At 43.4% G+C, this 19209-nt stretch overlaps 1 protein-coding gene across 4 annotated transcripts in view; it reads right to left on the bottom strand.

The window, feature by feature from the left end:
- Nucleotides 1–18960, bottom strand: part of LOC115149263 (putative cytochrome P450 120) — a 46145-nt gene extending 27185 nt beyond the window's left edge. The window contains exons 1-9 of one of the 4 annotated variants that reach the window (XM_029691956.1): nucleotides 18401–18960; nucleotides 17754–17831; nucleotides 17354–17438; nucleotides 17210–17245; nucleotides 15572–15711; nucleotides 14126–14249; nucleotides 13847–13991; nucleotides 13590–13697; nucleotides 756–883 (exon numbers count right to left, since the gene is read on the bottom strand). In XM_029691956.1, coding sequence (XP_029547816.1) covers nucleotides 756–883; nucleotides 13590–13697; nucleotides 13847–13991; nucleotides 14126–14249; nucleotides 15572–15711; nucleotides 17210–17245; nucleotides 17354–17438; nucleotides 17754–17831; nucleotides 18401–18590 — 1034 coding nt within the window. In that variant the 5' untranslated portion in view covers nucleotides 18591–18960. Of the gene's footprint in view, nucleotides 1–755; nucleotides 884–13589; nucleotides 13701–13846; nucleotides 13992–14125; nucleotides 14250–15571; nucleotides 15712–17209; nucleotides 17246–17353; nucleotides 17439–17753; nucleotides 17832–18340 lie in introns of all 4 variants that reach the window. The other 3 variants (XM_029691955.1, XM_029691957.1, XM_029691958.1) reach the window with 3 other exon arrangements.
- Nucleotides 18961–19209: the final 249 nt, after the last annotated feature.

The raw sequence follows: 19209 nt of genomic DNA, 5'->3' as shown, positions 1-19209 counted from the left end.
GAGTATGTGAGAGTTGTCCTGAGACCTTTATAATTGGCTGTTTTTCCAGCCTGGACTCCATGATGCACTCAGAGGACACACTCTCTAATGATTCAAGGGAACTCATGAACACTGGAGTAAAGAGTTCAACCTAATGTATACACGCACACACACACACACACACACACACACACACACACACACACACACACACACACACACACACACACACACACACACACACACACACACAGCTTCAAAGCAAAAGAAAGCAAGTAAGTAAGAAAGAGAGGGAGGGAGGACAAGAGAATACATAACATGTTCTCAGCACAGAGGGTGTTATTTTTAAACCGGAGCCCCAGGTGTCTGTGAAGTGAGCTGGAGAATGCAAGGGGTCACCCAGGTCATGGTAAAGAAAAGAGGGAGAATAATACTAGAATAAAACCTTGCAGAGAGAGAGAAAGCTGGTAGACAAAAAAAAGCTGAGAGAGAGAGAAAAAGAGAGAGAAGGAAAGAGCGAAAGAGACAATACTGAGAAAACTGCTTAACTCCAGCTACAGCCTGGCTACCGGCATGGACAGAGGCACACACACAGAGACAGGACAAGGTCAGAACAAAACACTCCTTTTGTTTTGGTAAACTGTTTAACCCTGAGGCACAGCTGTGTGCTCAGACAGAAGATCTTAGTATGGGTGGAGGTTGGCCTGTTTGAGCAGAGAAGTGAACGATGCTACTGTAAAAGCAAAAAGAGAAGGGTTTCTGTGTAAAGTCCTCACCTTCCACCCCACCTCTCTGGCAGGAAGTCCTCTGGCTGGTGGAACACTTCCGGGTCACGGTGGATGGCGTGGCTAATGTACATGGCAGCGTAACCCTTGGGAATGTGGAAGCCTCCCAGAGTAGTGTCCTTTGGAGTGAATAAAACAGTAGGAGACTGGCATTGAGTTGTGAGGGCAGTCATTTGACAATGACTCAACGTGGTATAAATACTATAGTACTTTAGTGTTTTTGCAGACTTGACTGTAGTATTCACTGTAGGGTTTTTGCGGACTTCTGCAAAAACACTACAGTGAATACTGTAGTATTTACTGTAGTATACTGTAGTATTTACAGTTAACTATAGTATAAATACTGTAGTAAAAGAAAACTGTAGTATATACTATGGTAATTAATGTAGTGTTTTTGAGGATTGTAGTAAACTGTAGTATTTACTGTAGTGTTTTTGCGAAATGTAGTATTTACTGTAGAGTTTTTGTGGACTGTAGTACACAGTCGTGGCCAAAAGTTTTGAGATTGACACAAATATTAATTTCCACAAAGCTTGCTGCTTCAGTGTCTTTAGATATTTTTGTCAGATGTCACTATGGAATACTGAAGTATAATTACAAGCATTTCATAAGTGTCAAAGGCTTTTATTTACAATTACATGAAGTTGATGCAAAGAGTCAATATTTGCAGTGTTGACCCTTCTTTTTCAAGACCTCTGCAATCCGCCCTGGCATGCTGTCAATTAACTTCTGGGCACATCCTGACTGATGGCAGCCCATTCTTGCATAATCAATGCTTGGAGTTTGTCAGAATTTGTGGGTTTTTGTTTGTCCACCCGCCTCTTGAGGATTGACCACAAGTTCTCAATGGGATTAAGGTCTGGGGAGTTTCCTGGCCATGGACCCAAAATATCGATGTTTTGTTCCCCGAGCCACTTAGTTATCACTTTTGCCTTATGGAAAGGTGCTCCATCATGCCGGAAAAGGCATTGTTCGTCACCAAACTGTTCCTGGATGGTTGGGAGAAGTTGCTCTCGGAGGATGTGTTGGTACCATTCTTTATTCATGGCTGTGTTCTTAGGCAGAATTGTGAATGAGCCCACTCCCTTGGCTGAGAAGCAACCCCACACATGAATGGTCTCAGGATGCTTTACTGTTGGCATGAATGACACAGGACTGATGGTAGCGCTCACTTTGTCTTCTCCGGACAAGCTTTTTTCCGGATGCCCCAGACAAATCGGAAAGGGGATTCATCAGAGAAAATATGACTTTACCCTAGTCCTCAGCAGTCCAATCCCTGTACCTTTTGCAGAAAATCAGTCTGTTCCTGATGTTTTTCCTGGAGAGAAGTGGCTTCTTTGCTGCCCTTCTTGACTCCAGGCCATCCTCCAAAAGTCTTCGCCTCACTGTGTGTGCAGATGCACTCACACCTGCCTGCTGCCATTCCTGAGCAAGCTCTGTACTGGTGGTGCCCTGATCCCACAGCTGAATCAACTTTAGGAGATGGTCCTGGCGCTTGCTGGACTTTCTTCGGCGCCCTGAAGCCTTCTTCACAACAATTGAACCGCTCTCCTTAAAGTTCTTGATGATCCGATAAATGGTTGATTTATTTGCAATCTTACTGGCAGCAATATCCTTGCCTGTGAAGCCCTTTTTGTGCAAAGCAATGATGACGGCACGTGTTTCCTTGCAGGTAACTATGGTTAACAGAGGAAGAACAATGATTCCAAGCACCACCCTCCTTTTGAAGCTTCCAGTCTGTTAATTGAACTCAATCAGCATGACAGAGTGATCTCCAGCCTTGTCCTCGTCAACACTCACACCTGTGTTAACGAGAGAATCACTGACATGATGTCAGCTGGTCCTTTTGTGGCAGGTCTGAAACACAGTGGAAATGTTTTTTGGGGATTCAGTTCATTTGCATGGCAAAGACGGACTTTGCAATTAATTGCAATTCATCTGATCACTCTTCATAACATTCTGAAGTATATGCAAATTGCCATCATACAAACTGAGGCAGCAGACTTTGTGAAAATTAATATTTGTCTCCTCAAAACTTTTGGCGACGACTGTACTGTAGTGTTACTGTAGTGTTTTTTGCACACCGTAGTATACTGTAGTATTTACTATAGTGTTTTTGTTTTATTATCTTTGACATAGAAGTGAGGAAACCGACTGGAGAATTACTAAAATAGCATATTTTCCATTACTTGAAGGTAGGTAAGACTGGGGTCTGAACACATTGTTGTACTGAACACAATATGTCAATACCTGGCATGTATGTTTCTCACTTATGGGTGGCATAAATTGGGATATGGGGGAGGGGAATGGGCAGGGTACAGTTCAAGTCAGAAGTTTACATACACCTTAGCCAAATACATTTTAACTCAGTTTTTCACAATCCCTGACATTTAATCCTAGTAGAAATTCCCTGTCTTAGGTCCGATAGGATCACCACTTTATTTTAAGAATGAAATGTCAGAATAATAGTAGAGAGAATGATTTATTTCAGCTTTTATTTCTTTCATCATATTCCCAGTGGGTCAGATGTTTACATACACTCAATTAGTATTTGGTAGCATTACCTTTAAATTGTTTAACTTTGGTCAAATGTTTCTGGTAGCCTTCCACAAGCTTCCCACAATAAGTTGGGTGAATTTTGGCCCATTCCTCCTGACAGAGCTGGTGTAACTGAGTCAGGTTTGTAGGCCTACTTGCTCGCACACACTTTTTCAGTTCTGCCCACAAATTTGCTATGGGATTGAGGTCAGGGTTTTGTGATGGCCACTCCAATACCTTGACTTTGTTGTCCTTAAGCCATTTTGCCACAACTTTGGAAGTATGCTTGGGGTCATTGTCCATTTGGAAGACACATTTGCGACCAAGCTTTAACTTCCTGACTGATGTCTTGAGATGTTGCTTCAATATATCCACATCATTTTCTTGCCTCATGATGCCATCTATTTTGTGAAGTGCACCAGTCCCTCCTGCAGCAAAGCACCCCCACAACATGATGCTGCCACCCCCGTGCTTCACGGTTGGGATGGTCCAAACATAACAATGGTAATTATTGCCAAACAGTTCTATTTTTGTTTCATCAGACCAGAGGACATTTCTCCAAAAAGTACGACCATTGTCCCCATGTGCAGTTGCAAACCGTAGTCTGGCTTTTTTATGGCAGTTTTGGAGCAGTGGCTTCTTCCTTGCTGAGCAGCCTTTCAGGTTATGTCAATATAGGACTCGTTTTACTGTGGATATAGATATTTTTGTACCTGTTTCCTCCAGCATCTTCACAAGGTCCTTTGCTGTTGTTCTAGGATTGATTTGCACTTTCCGCACCAAAGTACGTTCATCTCTAGGAGACAGAACGCGTCTCGATCCTGAGCAGTATGATGGCTGCGTGGTCCCATGGTGTTTATACTTGCGCAGTATTGTTTTTACAGATGAACGTGGTACCTTCAGGCGTTTGGAAATTGCTCCCAAGGATGAACCAGACTTGTGGAGGTCTACAATTTCTTTTTCTGAAGTCTTGGCTGATTTCTTTTGATTTTCCCATGATGTCAAGCAAAGAGGCACTGAGTTTGAAGGTATGCCTTGAAATACATCCACAGGTACACCTCCAATTGACTCAAATGATGTCAATTAGCCTTTCAGAAGCTTCTAAAGCCATGACATAATTTTCTGGAATTTTCCAAGCTGTTTAAAGGCACAGTCAACTTAGTGTATGTAAACTTCTGACCCACTGGAATTGTGATACAGTGAATTGTAAGTGAAATAATCTGTCTGTAAACAATTGTTGGAAAAATGACTTGTGTCATGCACAAAGTAGATGTCCTAACAGACTTGCCAAAACTATAGTTTGTTAACAAGAAATTTGTGGAGTGGTTGAAAAACAAGTTTTATTGACTCCAACCTAAGTGTATGTAAACTTCTGACCTCAACTGTATATGCAAATTAAATACTGTAGTGTTAACTATAGTTCAAAAAGTGTAGTGTTTCTGCTGACTGTAGTGTTTTTGCGAACATTAGTGTTATTTTTGCGGATAATACTGTAGTATTTACCATAGCATTTTACAGTATACTACAACAGTCTATAATAAGTACTTCACATGATCAAGGGATACTACAGTCTGTAGTATAGTATTCTACATTATAAACGGGGTAGTTAGAGCCCTGAATGCTGATTGGCTGACAGCCGTATACCACGGGTATGACAAAACATTTACTTTTACTGCTCTAATTATGTTGATAACCAGTTTATAATAGCAATAAGGCACCTCAGGGGTGCGATGCGTCGTGCCTAAGAACAGCCCTTAGCCGTGGTATATTGGCCATATACCACACCCCCTCGTGCCGTATTGCTTAAGTATACTACAGTTTACTACAGAATTCTGTAGTAAATACTGAAGTATTTTTTCATGTGGGAATGGTTGATTTTCCTAGAAATCCTAGAGTCACATACAGTGCTGCTATGAACATGGTAGAAACAACCTGAGGTTTGTAATTATACAAACATACATTTTGTATATAATCAGTTATCACTATTTACTTACTGAATATTTTTCAACACAAATCCGGAAGCTTATAAGAAATCACGCTGTGCATTCAGATGGACCATCAAACAGGCATAGCGTCAATACAGGACTAAAATGTAACCCTACTACACTCTACGACTCTGACGCTCGTTGGATGTGGCAGGGCTTGCAAACTATTACAGACTACAAAGTGAAACCCAGCCGCGAGCTGTCCAGTGACGCGAGCCTACCAGATGAGCTAAATGCCTTTTATGCTCACTTTGAGGCAAGCAACACTGAAGCATGTATGAGAGCACCAGCTGTTCGGGACGACTGTGTGAAAACGCTCTCCGTAGCCGATGTGAGCAAGATCTTTAAAACAGATCAACATTCACAAGGCCGCGGGGCCAGACGGATTACCAGGACCTGTACTCAGAGCGTGCACGGACCAACTGCCAAGTGTCTTCACTGACATTTTAAACCTCTCCCTGACTGAGTCTGTAATACCTACATGTTTCAAGCAGACCACCATAGTCCCTGTGCCTAAGAAAGTGAAGGTAATCTGCCTAAATGACTACCGCCCCGTAGCACTCACGTCGGTAGCCATGAAGTGCTTTGAAAGGCTAGTCATTGCTCACATCAACACCATCCTCCCGGAAACCCTAGACCCATTACAATTTACATACTGCCCCAACAGATCCACAGATGACGCAATCTCAATTGCACTCCACACTGCCCTTTCCCACCTGGACAAAAGGAACACCTATGTGAGAATGCTGTTCATTGACTACAGCTCAGCGTTCAACACCATAGTGCCCACAAAGCTCATCACTAAGCTAAGGAGCTAAGGCACCTCAGGGGTGCAAGCTTAGTCCTCTCCTGTACTCCCTGTTCACCCAAGACTGCATGGCCAAGCATGACTCTAACACCATCATTAAGTTTGCTGACGACCGGCAACAATGAGACAGTCTATAGGGAGTAGGTCAGAGACCTGGCAGTGTGGTGCCAGGATAGCAACCTCTCCCTCAATGTGAGCAAGACAACGGAGCTGATTGCGGACTACAAACAAACTCACCAAGACAGTTGTGAAGAGGGCACGACAACACCTTTTCCCCCTCAGGAGACTGAAAAGATTTGGTATGGGTCCCCAGATCCTCAAAAGGTTCTACAGCTGCACCATCGAGAGCATCCTGACCAGTTGCATCACCGCCTGGTATGGAAACTGCTCGGCAACCGACCGCAAGGCGCTACAGAAGGTAGTGTGTATGGCCCAGTACATCACTGGGGCCAAGCTTCCTGCCATCCAGGACTTATGTACTAGGCGGTGTCAGAGGAAGGCCCCAAAAATTGTCAAACACTCCAGTCACCCAAGTCATAGGTACCGGAGTGCCAAATCTAGGTCCAAAAGGATCCTTAACAGCTTCTACCCCCAAGCCATAAGACTGCTGAACAATTAATCAAATGGCCATCCAGACTATTTACATTGACAGCCCCCCCCCACCCTTTGTTTTTACACTGCTGCTACCCGCTGTTTATTATCTATGCATAGTCACTTTACCCCTACCTACATGTACAAATTACCTCGACTAACCTGTACCACCGCACATTGACTCAGTACCGGTACCCCCTGTATATAGCCTTGTTATTGTTATTTTATTGTGTAACTTTTATTAAATTTTTTACTTTAGTTTATTTAGTAAGTCTTTTCTTAACTCTATTTCTTGAACTGCATTGTTGGATAAGGGCTTGTTAAGTATGCATTTCACAGTTGTATACCTGTTGTATTTGGTGCATGTGACAAATACAATTTGATTTGATTATAGTTACTCCACAATACTAACTTAATTGACAGAGTGAAAAGAAGGAAGCCTGTACAGAGTACAAATATTCTAAAACATGCATCCTGTTTGCATCAAGGCACTAAAGTAATGCTGTCAATAAAATGTCCTGAAATCAAAGTGTTATGTTTGGGGCATCATGTTATGGGTATGCTTGTAATTGTTAAGGACTGGGGATCGTAAATGTCACTGTAGGCACTGTATGTGTTTGCGCGTGTGTGTGTGGATAGAGACCTGTGAGTGCATATCGCCAGTGCAGGTAGAGTCACTGCAGATAGTCCATACAGATAATCCGGGTAGCTATTGATTAGCTATTCAACAGTCATCAGAGGCGCCAGGCCTTACATGGCATCATTAAGGTGGCGGATTAAGATTCCTGAGCTTTCGGAAAGACGTGAGTAATCCTCTCAAATGGAACGGGGGTGTGTGCAGCGGCATTTTGAGCATGTCCTGTTGTTGCTTGCTGGTGGAATATTAACTCTGAGGTCAGTGAGTCTCACTGTTCTCTACAATGGACTGACTGGAGATGATGATGCTGAGCTAGTTTCCACTCTGGACAGTCAGAAATAATGAGGAAACACTGACAGACCACCGCCTGTTCTAGACTCTTTCTTTTCTGCTCTAGCTAGGCCACTGTGTTCATTGACTTAGCCCTGGACTCTTAGACATCATCACACTTTGCCTCTGTAAAGTCCTCTGCAACAATCACTCTTGGACTCACACACTTTATTCTGGAGCTCATGAAAGGCTTTATGTTTCACGTCAGCCGCTGCATCCCCTTTGTGCCAGCCTATGATCAGAGATGGTCCAGACAGCAACTCTTGAAATCCAGACCCATCTCTGCCCATGTTGTGTTTATTTATTTCCCTCAGAACCCAGAGCCCCAGCCAGCCCAGGTGGGCCTGCTAATGGGGTTATACATAAAACATCCTCATCTGGCCAGCTGCCTGCCTGGCTTCCTGATAGCAGGATGTGCATGTCACTGGGAATAAGGACCAGGCCTGATGAAGGGCTGTAGTCTACTGGGGACCTGTGATACATTACTGTAGCTCCTCAGCTTCAATCAGCCCACTTTAAAAGCCAGGGATCATGAATACAGACATCCTAAATATGTGATATCTCTTTTCCCAGTTTTTAAATCGTTTTCATAGGATCTTATTTCCCCAGAATCTCTGCTACTGTACAATGATCAGTGTTCCTTTTCAAAAAACAATGATAAGTATTCCGAGAAGTGTTTTGTCTAGCACTCTGCAGAGTGTGGAGACACATTAAGCAGTGTATTTCAGAGCCTGTGTGTGTGTTTTTGTGTGTTTGCTCGTGCCTGCGTGAGTGTGAACCGTGTGTGTGAGAGAGTGATCTCTGCTCTGCTCTGCTCTGAGAGGACGCTCTCTGTCTCTCCCCCTTGATAAACAGGAAGCAGCTTTTCAATAATGACACCTCAGTGCTTCTCTGTGATGGACTTAATGCCTTAACAAACACCCCACTGCCTCTAATTGAGTTAATGTTTTAACAAACACCCCACTGCCTCTAATTGAGTTAATGCCTTAACAAACACCCCAGTGCCTCTAATTGAATGAATGTTTTAAACAGTGCGAGAGAAGAGATGAAGAATGATTTATTCCTCTAGTCCTTGAAAGTGGCAGCTCTAGCCTTTAGCTCGGTGCGGATGTTGCCTGTCATCCATGGCTTCTGGTTGGGATACAGTCACTGTGGGGACGACGTTGTCGCTGCACTTATTGATGAAGCCGGTGACTGAGGTGGTATACTCCTCAATGCCATTGGATGAATCCTGGAACATATCCCAGTCTGTGCTAGTGTAACAGTGTAGGTTCCGTCCTTTTCTTCGCCCCAACCTGGGCTCGAAACCAGGGACCCTTGCACACATCAACAACTGACACCCACGAAGCATCATTACCCATCGCGCCACAAAAGCCGCGGCCCTTGCAATGCAAGGGGAACAACCACTTCAGGTCTCAGAGCGAGTGACGTCACTGATTGAAACGCTATTAGCGCGCACCACCGCTAACTAACTAGCCATTTCACATCGGTTACACTAGCAAAACTGTCCTGTAGCGTAACATCCACGTCATCTGACCACTTCCGTATTGAGTGAGTCACTGGTACTTCCTCAGGCGAGCAATACCTCAAGACTTCCTCAATATTAGACATCACGAACCAGCTGTTATTGACAATTAGACACACACCCCCACCCCTCGTCTTACCAGACATAGCTGTTCTGTCCTGTCGATGCACGAAAAACCCAGCCAACTATATATTATCTGTGTCGTCGTTCAGCCACAACTTGGTGAAACATAAGATATTACAGTTTTTAATGTCCCGTTGGTAGGATAGTCTCGAAGGAGATCATCCAGTATATTCTCCAGTGATTGCACATTGGCCAATAGAGGAGATGGTAGAGGCGGGTTACCCACTCTGTATATGATGTATATGATTAGAATATCATGGTGTGATTGTGGTAACGTACAGGAACTCAAGTACTTTTGTTCTTCCGATCTGGAATACCTCACCACCAAATGCCGACCGCATTACCTCCCAAAATAATATTCTTTGCTCATCATCACTGCCGTGTACATTCCCCCCAAGCAGACACCACGACGGCTCTCAAGGAATTACACTGGACTATGTGCAAACTGGAAACCGCATGTCTTGAGGCTACATTTTTTTGTAGCTGGGGACTTTAATAAAGGAAATCTGAAAAAAACGAAATTCTATCAACACATCTCCGGTGCTACACGTGCATCACAAACTCTTGATCTTTGCTACTCTCCCTTCCGGGACGGCTACAAGGTCCGCCCCCTCACCTATATTATTGACGAATACACTGACTCGGTGACTGGGTTCATCAGGAAGTGCACTGTGATGATTAGAACCACAAATTGTGGATAGATGGCAGCATTTGCGCAAAACTGAAAGTGCAACCTACCGCATTTAACCATGACAAGGTGACTGGGAACATGGACGTGTACAAATAGACCAGCTTTGACCTCCGTAAGGCAATCAAATAGGCAAAATAGACAGTACAGGGACAAAGTGGAGTTGCAATTCGACGTCAAGGACACCAGATAATTAAGGATTAAAAAGGGAAAGCCAGCCAGCCACCAACGCCTCCGTTGCCGACGTAAGTCATTTAAGCGTGTTAACTCTCGGAAAGCTGTTGGCACAGACAGCATCCCAAGCCGCATCCTCAGAGCATGTGCAGACCAGTTAGCTGGAGTGTTTATGGACATATTCAAGTCCATATCGCTGTCATGTTTGTGAGAGTCTCATCTATTCATAGAGTGGTCATATTAGTTAGTAAGCCAAAACTTTCGGACACCACAGACGTTTTTGTGAGAAGACCGATTTTCGGGATGTCTCCTGGTCTGACAAACAGCGCTGTAGCTCTGCCACTTTCCATTGCAGATGCTGAATGTAGACACAGTCGGATGAGGGGGGTTGAGACACAGTCCAATCAAAAAAATATTATGATGTAAATTTGACTAGCCGGCCTCCACCCAGTACCCTGCCCTGAACCTTAGTCACTGTTACTAGCTGTTCTTGCCTCAGCAGCCTCCTGTGATATGTACATATCTACCTCAATGACCACGTATCCCTGCACATTGATACAGTATGGTTATGGTAATCCTTGTATATAGCTTCATTCCTGTGTGTTTTATTTCTCATGTGTTTTTTACATTTATTTAACTCTGCATCATTGGGAAAGAGCATGTAAGTAAGCATTTCACTACACCTGTGGTTTGCCACGCATGTGAAAAATACAATTTGATTTGCCTGGCTGGCTGGCTTCGTAGGTATGGGTTAAAGTACTCGCTCTTTCTCCAACGCTCTCTCTCTTACCCACTTCAGCTGTTCTCCCTCTCTTACTTGGTGTTCTCTCTCTCTCTCTCCCAGGGGTGGAGTGGGACAAGAATTCGGCTTTGGCATTTTATCCACACCAGCCCTATCACTGCACGCGCTTTCTCTCGGGCACATGGGGGGAGAGGAGAGTGGCTTGCTGGTCTCAGCAGCAGGCCCCAGCGAGGGAAAAGGCACAAGGCAGACACTTTCATTACATGAGTCATGAGGATAATGCACTTTACTATTTGACCAATTCATGGTTTAAGCCACCCAAAAATTGGAAGTTTTGAGTGAGCTGACAACGTAGAATGTGCTCTTTCTACATTTATTGGCACCTTTTCCGTTTTTTACGATCCATGATCTTGGCTGTCTAACTGATGACAGAGTCGGAGCAGGTCTCTTTTCTGATGCCGTGTTTGACTTTGAACATGAGTTTGCATAACCTCAGCCTATCAGAAAACCAGGCCGGCACATCTTGGTAGGGGGGCCGGCCATTATCCACTGATGAGCCAAAGACTCATTATAGATTATTATAACTGCGAAATTGCACAAATATATATATAAAAAAAACATCTTAACAGGCCCATGGGCCGCCGGTCATTTCATGTTTTATTTATTGTTTTATTTCTAAAAATGTATATATTTTTGTGTGTGTCAATATCGACCAGCCCACCGAACAAAAAAATCTCTCTCGCTCTCTTTCTCAACCCATGACGATCACCCTCCCTCCCTCGCTCGCTCCCCCTCCGCTCCTCTACCCAACTCCAACACTGTAACATCAGTGTTTACCACCTCAATCAATTACCCATCATAACCTGGGCGTGTGGGTATGCATTATTCATCCACCTGCCGGGATAGAGGGAGGGAGAAAGGAAGGGAGGGAAGGAGGGGGAGCCGTGAGAGCACATGACAAGGAAAGCGTCCCAAATGGGACCCTATTTGTCACTACTAGGGCTCCGGTAAAAATAGGGTTCCATTTGGGATGCAACCATGGTGCCTCCCCCCTCCTTCCACCCCCATCATGAATATGTAACACCCATTCACACACCTTTCTGTTACCACAGTGACGTTAACACTCACAGGCAAACAGGAGCCTGAAACATCCCAAACATCCCAATCTACATGTGAGACTGTGGGCATAACCTCAGTTCACTGACTACCATCGATGGAGTGGGAGGAGTGTGAGTCACAAAATGTTCCTTTCCGACAACCCTGGAGAAAATTAAATGTACAGTACAGAGCGTAGTGCAATGTTAATTAATTCACGACTAAAAATATTCTGATATGAAATTTTGTGTTAGTGACTTTCTGTGTGTGTTGCTATGGCCCAAAGGCAGAAGAGGCACAGCTGTACTTCCCTGTGGCTGCTAGGTCTACTGGGAGCTGGGCTCTGAGGCAAGACGACCAGAAACTTAGGGCTCCTCTCCTCCCCGCCTCTCCTTTCCTCCCCGCCTCTCCTTTCCTCCTTCTCCATCCCTCCCTCCTCCCCTATCCATCTTTCTATCCTTTCTCCCATCCTATCCCTCTCCATCCTCCCCAACACTCTGTCACCCTGACAGTTCACTCTGCACAACAGATTCATATTCATGAACTAATTTGATTAAATATGCATCTATGGCCACCTGTTTGGGCCTGATTAATCTCAATACTTGTTTTTTCTGCTCCTAGTTGTGTTGATGCCTCACTGGCTGGTTCAACCAAAGTCCCTTATTATTAACAACCTGTCCAGGTCAGGACTCACTAAGGGAGATATCTCTACATCAGACCAATTGAAGACTTTTCCTAATAAAAAATTCAAGTTCAACGTACAAAGATTATGCTAACTATACTCACTCAGTGTTAAAAAAAGGTGAAAAATTAATTACACAACATACTAGCTAGTAAACAATTTAAGCCATTGCAAATGCATGCTATTACTTTTTCCACTCATAAAGCAAACACAGCCCTTGGGTAAGAGGGTCAATCAATTTGAGCCCAATCAATTCCCCTCATGGGCTCTTGTTGTTGCGTGAAGAGTCATGAGGTCACACTATTCCAAGATGGACGTCATCAACTGGACCATTTCATTATAAAGCCAGCCAGTGAACAATGAAGAGATGACAATCACAGTAAGCCAATAATCTATTGGCTGACAGCTCTATTACTAAAAACAACCATAATACAATATTCAATAGCTTATTTTCTGTCACACAATGCATTCATTTCTGCATCATAAACATTGACTTGGATGTAGGAGGCCTGTTTTGATTAATAGCCTTCCTGTTATCAGACATACAATACAATGAGATGGGCATAAAAAACAGAGTCGATAGCTGTATACTCACGCTTGGCTGCTCATGCAATATTTCAGAAGGATAATCATTCATAGAGGATATCAACTTGGGAACATGTGAACATACTTGTCATCCATCATTTTAAACAACTTAGAAAAAAGTTCATTGTCACTGCGAGCCGCAGGGAGATCACAGTTGGCTATCATAAGTCTAGGAAAATACATGATGTTCCCTTTACAAGCAGACTTCTTTAGAGATCTATGTGGGCATGCTACTCCCCCTTGAGCTCAGATCATGAATGGACAGAGAGAGCTAAGATATCAGATCAAATGTTATTGATAACAAGCAATGTAGTGGACTCACTTGATTGGCTATTCTCCTTCCACCAATGAACGGAGGCCAAAGTCTCTGTATTTCCAGGAGGACGTAGTAAAGGTAATCAGGGTCTGCCCTCGCATGATTCCTAATTTCCTTCTGACAAAAGAATGAAGCGTTAGTGTTCATACAGGATTCCTGCAGTACTACACTGATCCAAAGCAAGGCATTTCCAAAAGCTGTGTAGTTGTTACTACTGCGTTCCCGTGCTCTGAAGGTTTAGTAAGAGAACTGGGCCGTCTCACCTTGTCCGGTCCACTCAGAACCAGGGTGAAGGAGGTGAGTAAGGATGCCAGGGCTTTGGGGATCAGAGCAGAGATGAACAACAGCAGATGCTGGGAGGCACAACTGGCATCAGGGAGAGGTAGATCACGGAGATAACCTACAAACCTACAGAGCGATAGAGAGAGAAAGAGATAGTAAATGAGAAAGCATTAAGAGAAAGTGACAATGAAAGTGAGGAGAAGAATCATTTACATGTGACCACAAGGTCTGTGTCTATGACAACATATTTATGGACTCACCCCTGTCTCTGACACTCCAGCTTGTCTTTAATGATGTCCATGAGCTTGTCTTTAGCCTCCAACGCTGTGCAAAAGCCAGAGGACCACAGAGGAACCTTCACACTGACTGGAGTTGAGATGATCCCTGTAGGGGAAGGAAAGGTCAAAGGTCACATTCTGACAATATATGTCTCCATCTCTGTTTACATCAACCTGAAAAGGGGCCTATGTCTACCTATAGAAAAGCAACCACTACAGTTTCATTAGCCTAATATCCCCTTTTGAAAAGTATATTGGCTCACAATTACCACATTAACATGTTGTGTTAATGTAATAGTCATTGACACCTACTGGGTTTCACCGAGATGCCTGAGGCAGTGTTGTCAATGGAGGTGTTGAGATCTAATTACCACTGTAGCTCAGCTAATGCACAGATCTGTGTGTCTATTCCACTCCCTTTGAAAACAGCGCTCCTTGAATGCAGAGCAGTCTGTTTTGTCAGACATCTATCTGGCTATACGTATACTCACCACCCTCAGGGGGCAGGACGTTCTTTGAAAGAAAGTGAGACTAAAGTGTTTCTTCAATTGCTGGTATGCTGAAATTGTAGTTGTGATTGTTCATTGAGGCCCAGTGTGGGCGGAATGCCTCCCATTGTAAGAGGGAAAAACCTACATGTGGCAGAGACTGATCTCACCGTGCCAGTGTAGGGTACCGAGCCTGTAATCTCACCGTGCCAGTTCAGGGTACAGAGCATGTAGTCTCACCATGCCAGTGTAGGGTACAGAGCATGTAATCTCACCATGCCAGTGTAGGGTACAGAGCATGTAATCTCACCATGCCAGTGTAGGGTACAGAGCATGTAATCTCACCATGCCAGTGTAGGGTACAGAGCATGTAATCTCACCGTGCCAGTGTAGGGTACAGAGCATGTAATCTCACCGTGCCAGTGTAGGGTACAGAGCATGTAATCTCACCGTGCCAGTGTAGGGTACAGAGCATGTAATCTCACCGTGCCAGTGTAGGGTACAGAGCATGTAATCTCACCGTGCCAGTGTAGGGTACAGAGCATGTAATCTCACCGTGCCAGTGTAGGGTACAGAGCATGTAATCTCACCGTGCCAGTGTAGGGTACAGAGCATGTAATCTCACCGTGCCAGTGTAGGGTACAGAGCATGTAATCTCACCGTGCCAGTGTAGGGTACAGAGCATGTAATCTCACCGTGCCAGTGTAGGGTACAGAGCATGTAATCTCACCGTGCCAGTGTAGGGTGCCGAGCCTGTAATCTCACCATGCCAGTGTAGGGTACAGAGCATGTAATCTCACCATGCCAGTGTAGGGTACAGAGCATGTAATCTCACCATGCCAGTGTAGGGTACAGAGCATGTAATCTCACCATGCCAGTGTAGGGTACAGAGCATGTAATCTCACCATGCCAGTGTAGGGTACAGAGCATGTAATCTCACCATGCCAGTGTAGGGTACAGAGTGCTGTAATGTCCTGGAAAAGCTCTGGTGTCTCATCTGGGTTCACATTCAGGAACAGCCCCAACACCAGTTCTGTTCCCAGTCGTTTAAACAGAGGGTACACCGACACAGGCTCCCCACTACACAAGAAGTGGTAATCAGAGAAGTGAACAGAACATACATGGAAATACAGTGCCTTCAGAAAGTACTCACACCCTTTACTTTTTCCACATTTTGTTGTGTTACAGCCTGAATTTAAAATAGATTAAATTGAGATTTTGTGACACTGGCCTACGCACAATACCCCATGGACTCACTCTGTGTGCAATAAGTGTTTAACATGATTTTTGAATGACTACCTCATCTCTGTAACCCCCACACACACAATTATCTATAAGGTCCCTCAGTCGAGCAGTGAATTTCAAACAGAGATTCAATGACTAAGACCAGGGAGGTTTTCTAATGCTTGCAAAGAAGGGCACCTACTGGTAGATAGGTAAAATAAAAACAGACATTGAATATCCCTTTGAGCATGGTGAAGTTATTAATTACACTTTGAATGGTGTCTCAATACACCCAGTCATAACCACGGGAAATAGGGGTGCTGAGGGTGCTGTATCACCCCCTGATAAATCATCATTAAAAAAATGATAAATATAAAAATAAGGAAAGATTTCAACACAACACATCACTGAGTACCATGCGTCATATTTTCAATCAGTGGAGGCTGGTGGGAAGAGTTATAGGAGGACGAGCTAATTGTAATGGCTGGAATGGAATAAATGGAATGGTATCAAACACATCAAACATATGGAAACCACGTTTGATACCGTTCCATTAATTCCATTCCAGCCATTACAATGATCCCGTCCTCCTATAGCTCCTCACACCAGCCCCCACTGTTTTCAATCATGATGGTGGCTGCATCATGTTATGGGTATTTGAGTGGATAAAAAGAAACGGAATAGACCTAAGCATAGGCAAAATCCTAGAGGAAAACCTAGTTCAGTCTGCTTTCCAGCAGACACTGGGAGACAAATTCACCTTTCAGCATGACAATAACCTAAAACACAAGGCCAAATATACACTGGAATTGCTTACCAAGATGACATGAAATGTTCCTCAGTGGCTTAGTTACAGTTTTGACTTAAATTGGATTGAAAATCTATGGCAAGACTTGAAAATGGCGGTCTAGCAATGATCAACAACCAATTTGACAGAACTTGAAGAATTTTGTGCAAATATTGTACAATCCAGGTGTGAAAAGTTCTTAGACTCACCCAGAAAGAATCACAGCTGTAATAGCTGCCAAAGGTGATTCTAACATGTCTTGACTCAAGGGTGTGAATGAGAAATGTCTGTATTCACTTTAAATAAATGTGCAAAAATGTCTAAAAACATGTTTTCACTTTGTCATTATGGGGTATTGTGTGTAGATACTGTAGGAGAGAATTATTTTCATTTTTTTCCCATTTTGAATTCAGGCTGTAACACAACAAAATGTGGAATAAGTCAAGGGTTATGAATACTTTCTGAAGGCAGTGTAAGTCATACATTTCTGGTATGGTCCTGCTAGTGTATGGTCGGTGAGACAGAAGTGCATGAAGGAATGTGAGTGGGGGTTTCAAGGGTTCTTACGTTGCAGAAAGGTCCTTCAAGCACCGTTCAGAAACACTGTGCAGGAAAGAAAAACAGAAACAAGCATTGTTATCCTTAATGAAGGTATATTTATAATGACATTTGGTCACCCTGTCATACTCAATAAATGAAGCTAGTCTTTACCTGTTAATGAGGTCAGAGCCTGAGGCCAGACACTTTCCTGTGAAAAGGTTGGTGAGAGACAGACGCAGCAAGCAGGCTTCCTCGCCTGGATGAACCATACAGAATACAAAATATAACATTATGGAGTTGCTCATAGCAGAAATAAAGAAAAAATGTGCAATAACTCCATCTATTGGTCTAAATAATGAATATTCTGTTTGTATGTTTTTCAACTTCTCTGATAAATTAATAAAACAAGCAAATAGTGTGAGGGCCTAAAGCAGCTTTACCATGTGAACATGTACAATCAAATATGTTTTTGTAAAGGCCAGAGGTGTAGGCTCTCTAATACAACCCCTATACCATTATAAGCAAATTGCATGCAAGTTGCAGCCTATGGACCTTTGGGACATCAACTCACCATTAGCAGTCACTATGTTGTCTCCATACATGTTGTGCATTACATCAGTGGGGTCTTTCAGGAACACAGATGACTTCTCTGAAATACAGTCATGATCACATCAGTTGCAATTTCCTCTTTCAATGGGGAAACACACAATTCTCACCCCTACCCCCTAGGCAAAGTCACAGGTTCATCTCATGACATGGTCAGTTACCAAGCCCTGTCTAATCAATGGACAAATAATATATATATATTTTTAATGTATTTTTAAATTAACCAGGCAAATCAGTTAAGAACAAATTATTATTTAAAATGACGGCTGACACCCGCCAAACCCTGACGACGCTGGGCTGATTGTGCGCTGCCCTATGGGACTCCCAATCACGGCCGGTTGTGATACAGCCTAGATTCGAACCAGGGTGACGCCTCTCGCACTGAGACGCTGCGCCACTCGGGAGCCCATCACTGATGTAATCATATCACTTCCTACTAATGCGTTAAAAATGAAATGGACTCTAAACTGATATGTATACTCATTCACGATTCATGAAAAGCAAAAACTATGAATGTTTAAAAATGTTGGCCCATTTGTCAAAACGTGTTACCTTTGAACTGATTAGGTTATTGTGACACACACGCACATACACACGAATAAGTGGCTATACCGCAAAGTAATTCCTTCATCCCTTCCACCGAACAGACGAAGGAAGTTGGTTTGTTCAGAAGTCTTGATTGAAATATCCGTGTCCCATGCTTTTCAATACGTTGTTGACAAAAAGCCACTGGATCTCGGTAAAACTCCAAAGATTTGTCGCCCAACACAGAGACCCCCGCAGTGCCCACTAGTTTCGACATGATTTAAAATGTGTTTACTGCTGGGGTTAGCTCAGTGGTAAATTAAACCACACAGTTGTTGGATTAGACAGCAGATGGTCCAAAACAACGCTTATTCTGCATCTATTCTGCATGTACTATTGATCCATTCTGCAACAAGGTTGACGATAAACATGGCTATTTGTCTAACTATGAAAACGAACTCCGAAAAAACCCCACAAGATTAACGTTGCCAAATGTGTTTAGTTTTTTCTAAAAACTGGCATATTGTATTACACAGAACTATCACATTACTGCTATCTCATCATGATATCTCGATGGCAACTGAAAGTATTCAGCAAAACGCTTCCTGGATGGACTTCAGTTAGTCCCACCCCCACCACTTCGTCAGGCGTGCCTGCAGTTCGAGCCTGCTGTAGCAGATTGGCACACGTTTGTCTTCTTCTTCGATGAGGTTTAACGGCGGTTGGCATCCAATGAATGTTGCAATACCGCCACCTACTAGACTGGAGTATAAATCCCTTATCCTTAGATTTATTTATTTATTAAAATAAACAAATACACTACCATCTAACACCACACTCACAAAAAAAAGAAACAAGAAAAGAAAATAACACCCTACTCCACTATTTAAATAAAT

This window comes from Salmo trutta, chromosome 15, assembly GCF_901001165.1.
Source record: "Salmo trutta chromosome 15, fSalTru1.1, whole genome shotgun sequence".
NCBI classification, from domain to species: domain Eukaryota; kingdom Metazoa; phylum Chordata; class Actinopteri; order Salmoniformes; family Salmonidae; genus Salmo; species Salmo trutta.
This window is presented reverse-complemented; position numbering and strand designations above follow the sequence as displayed.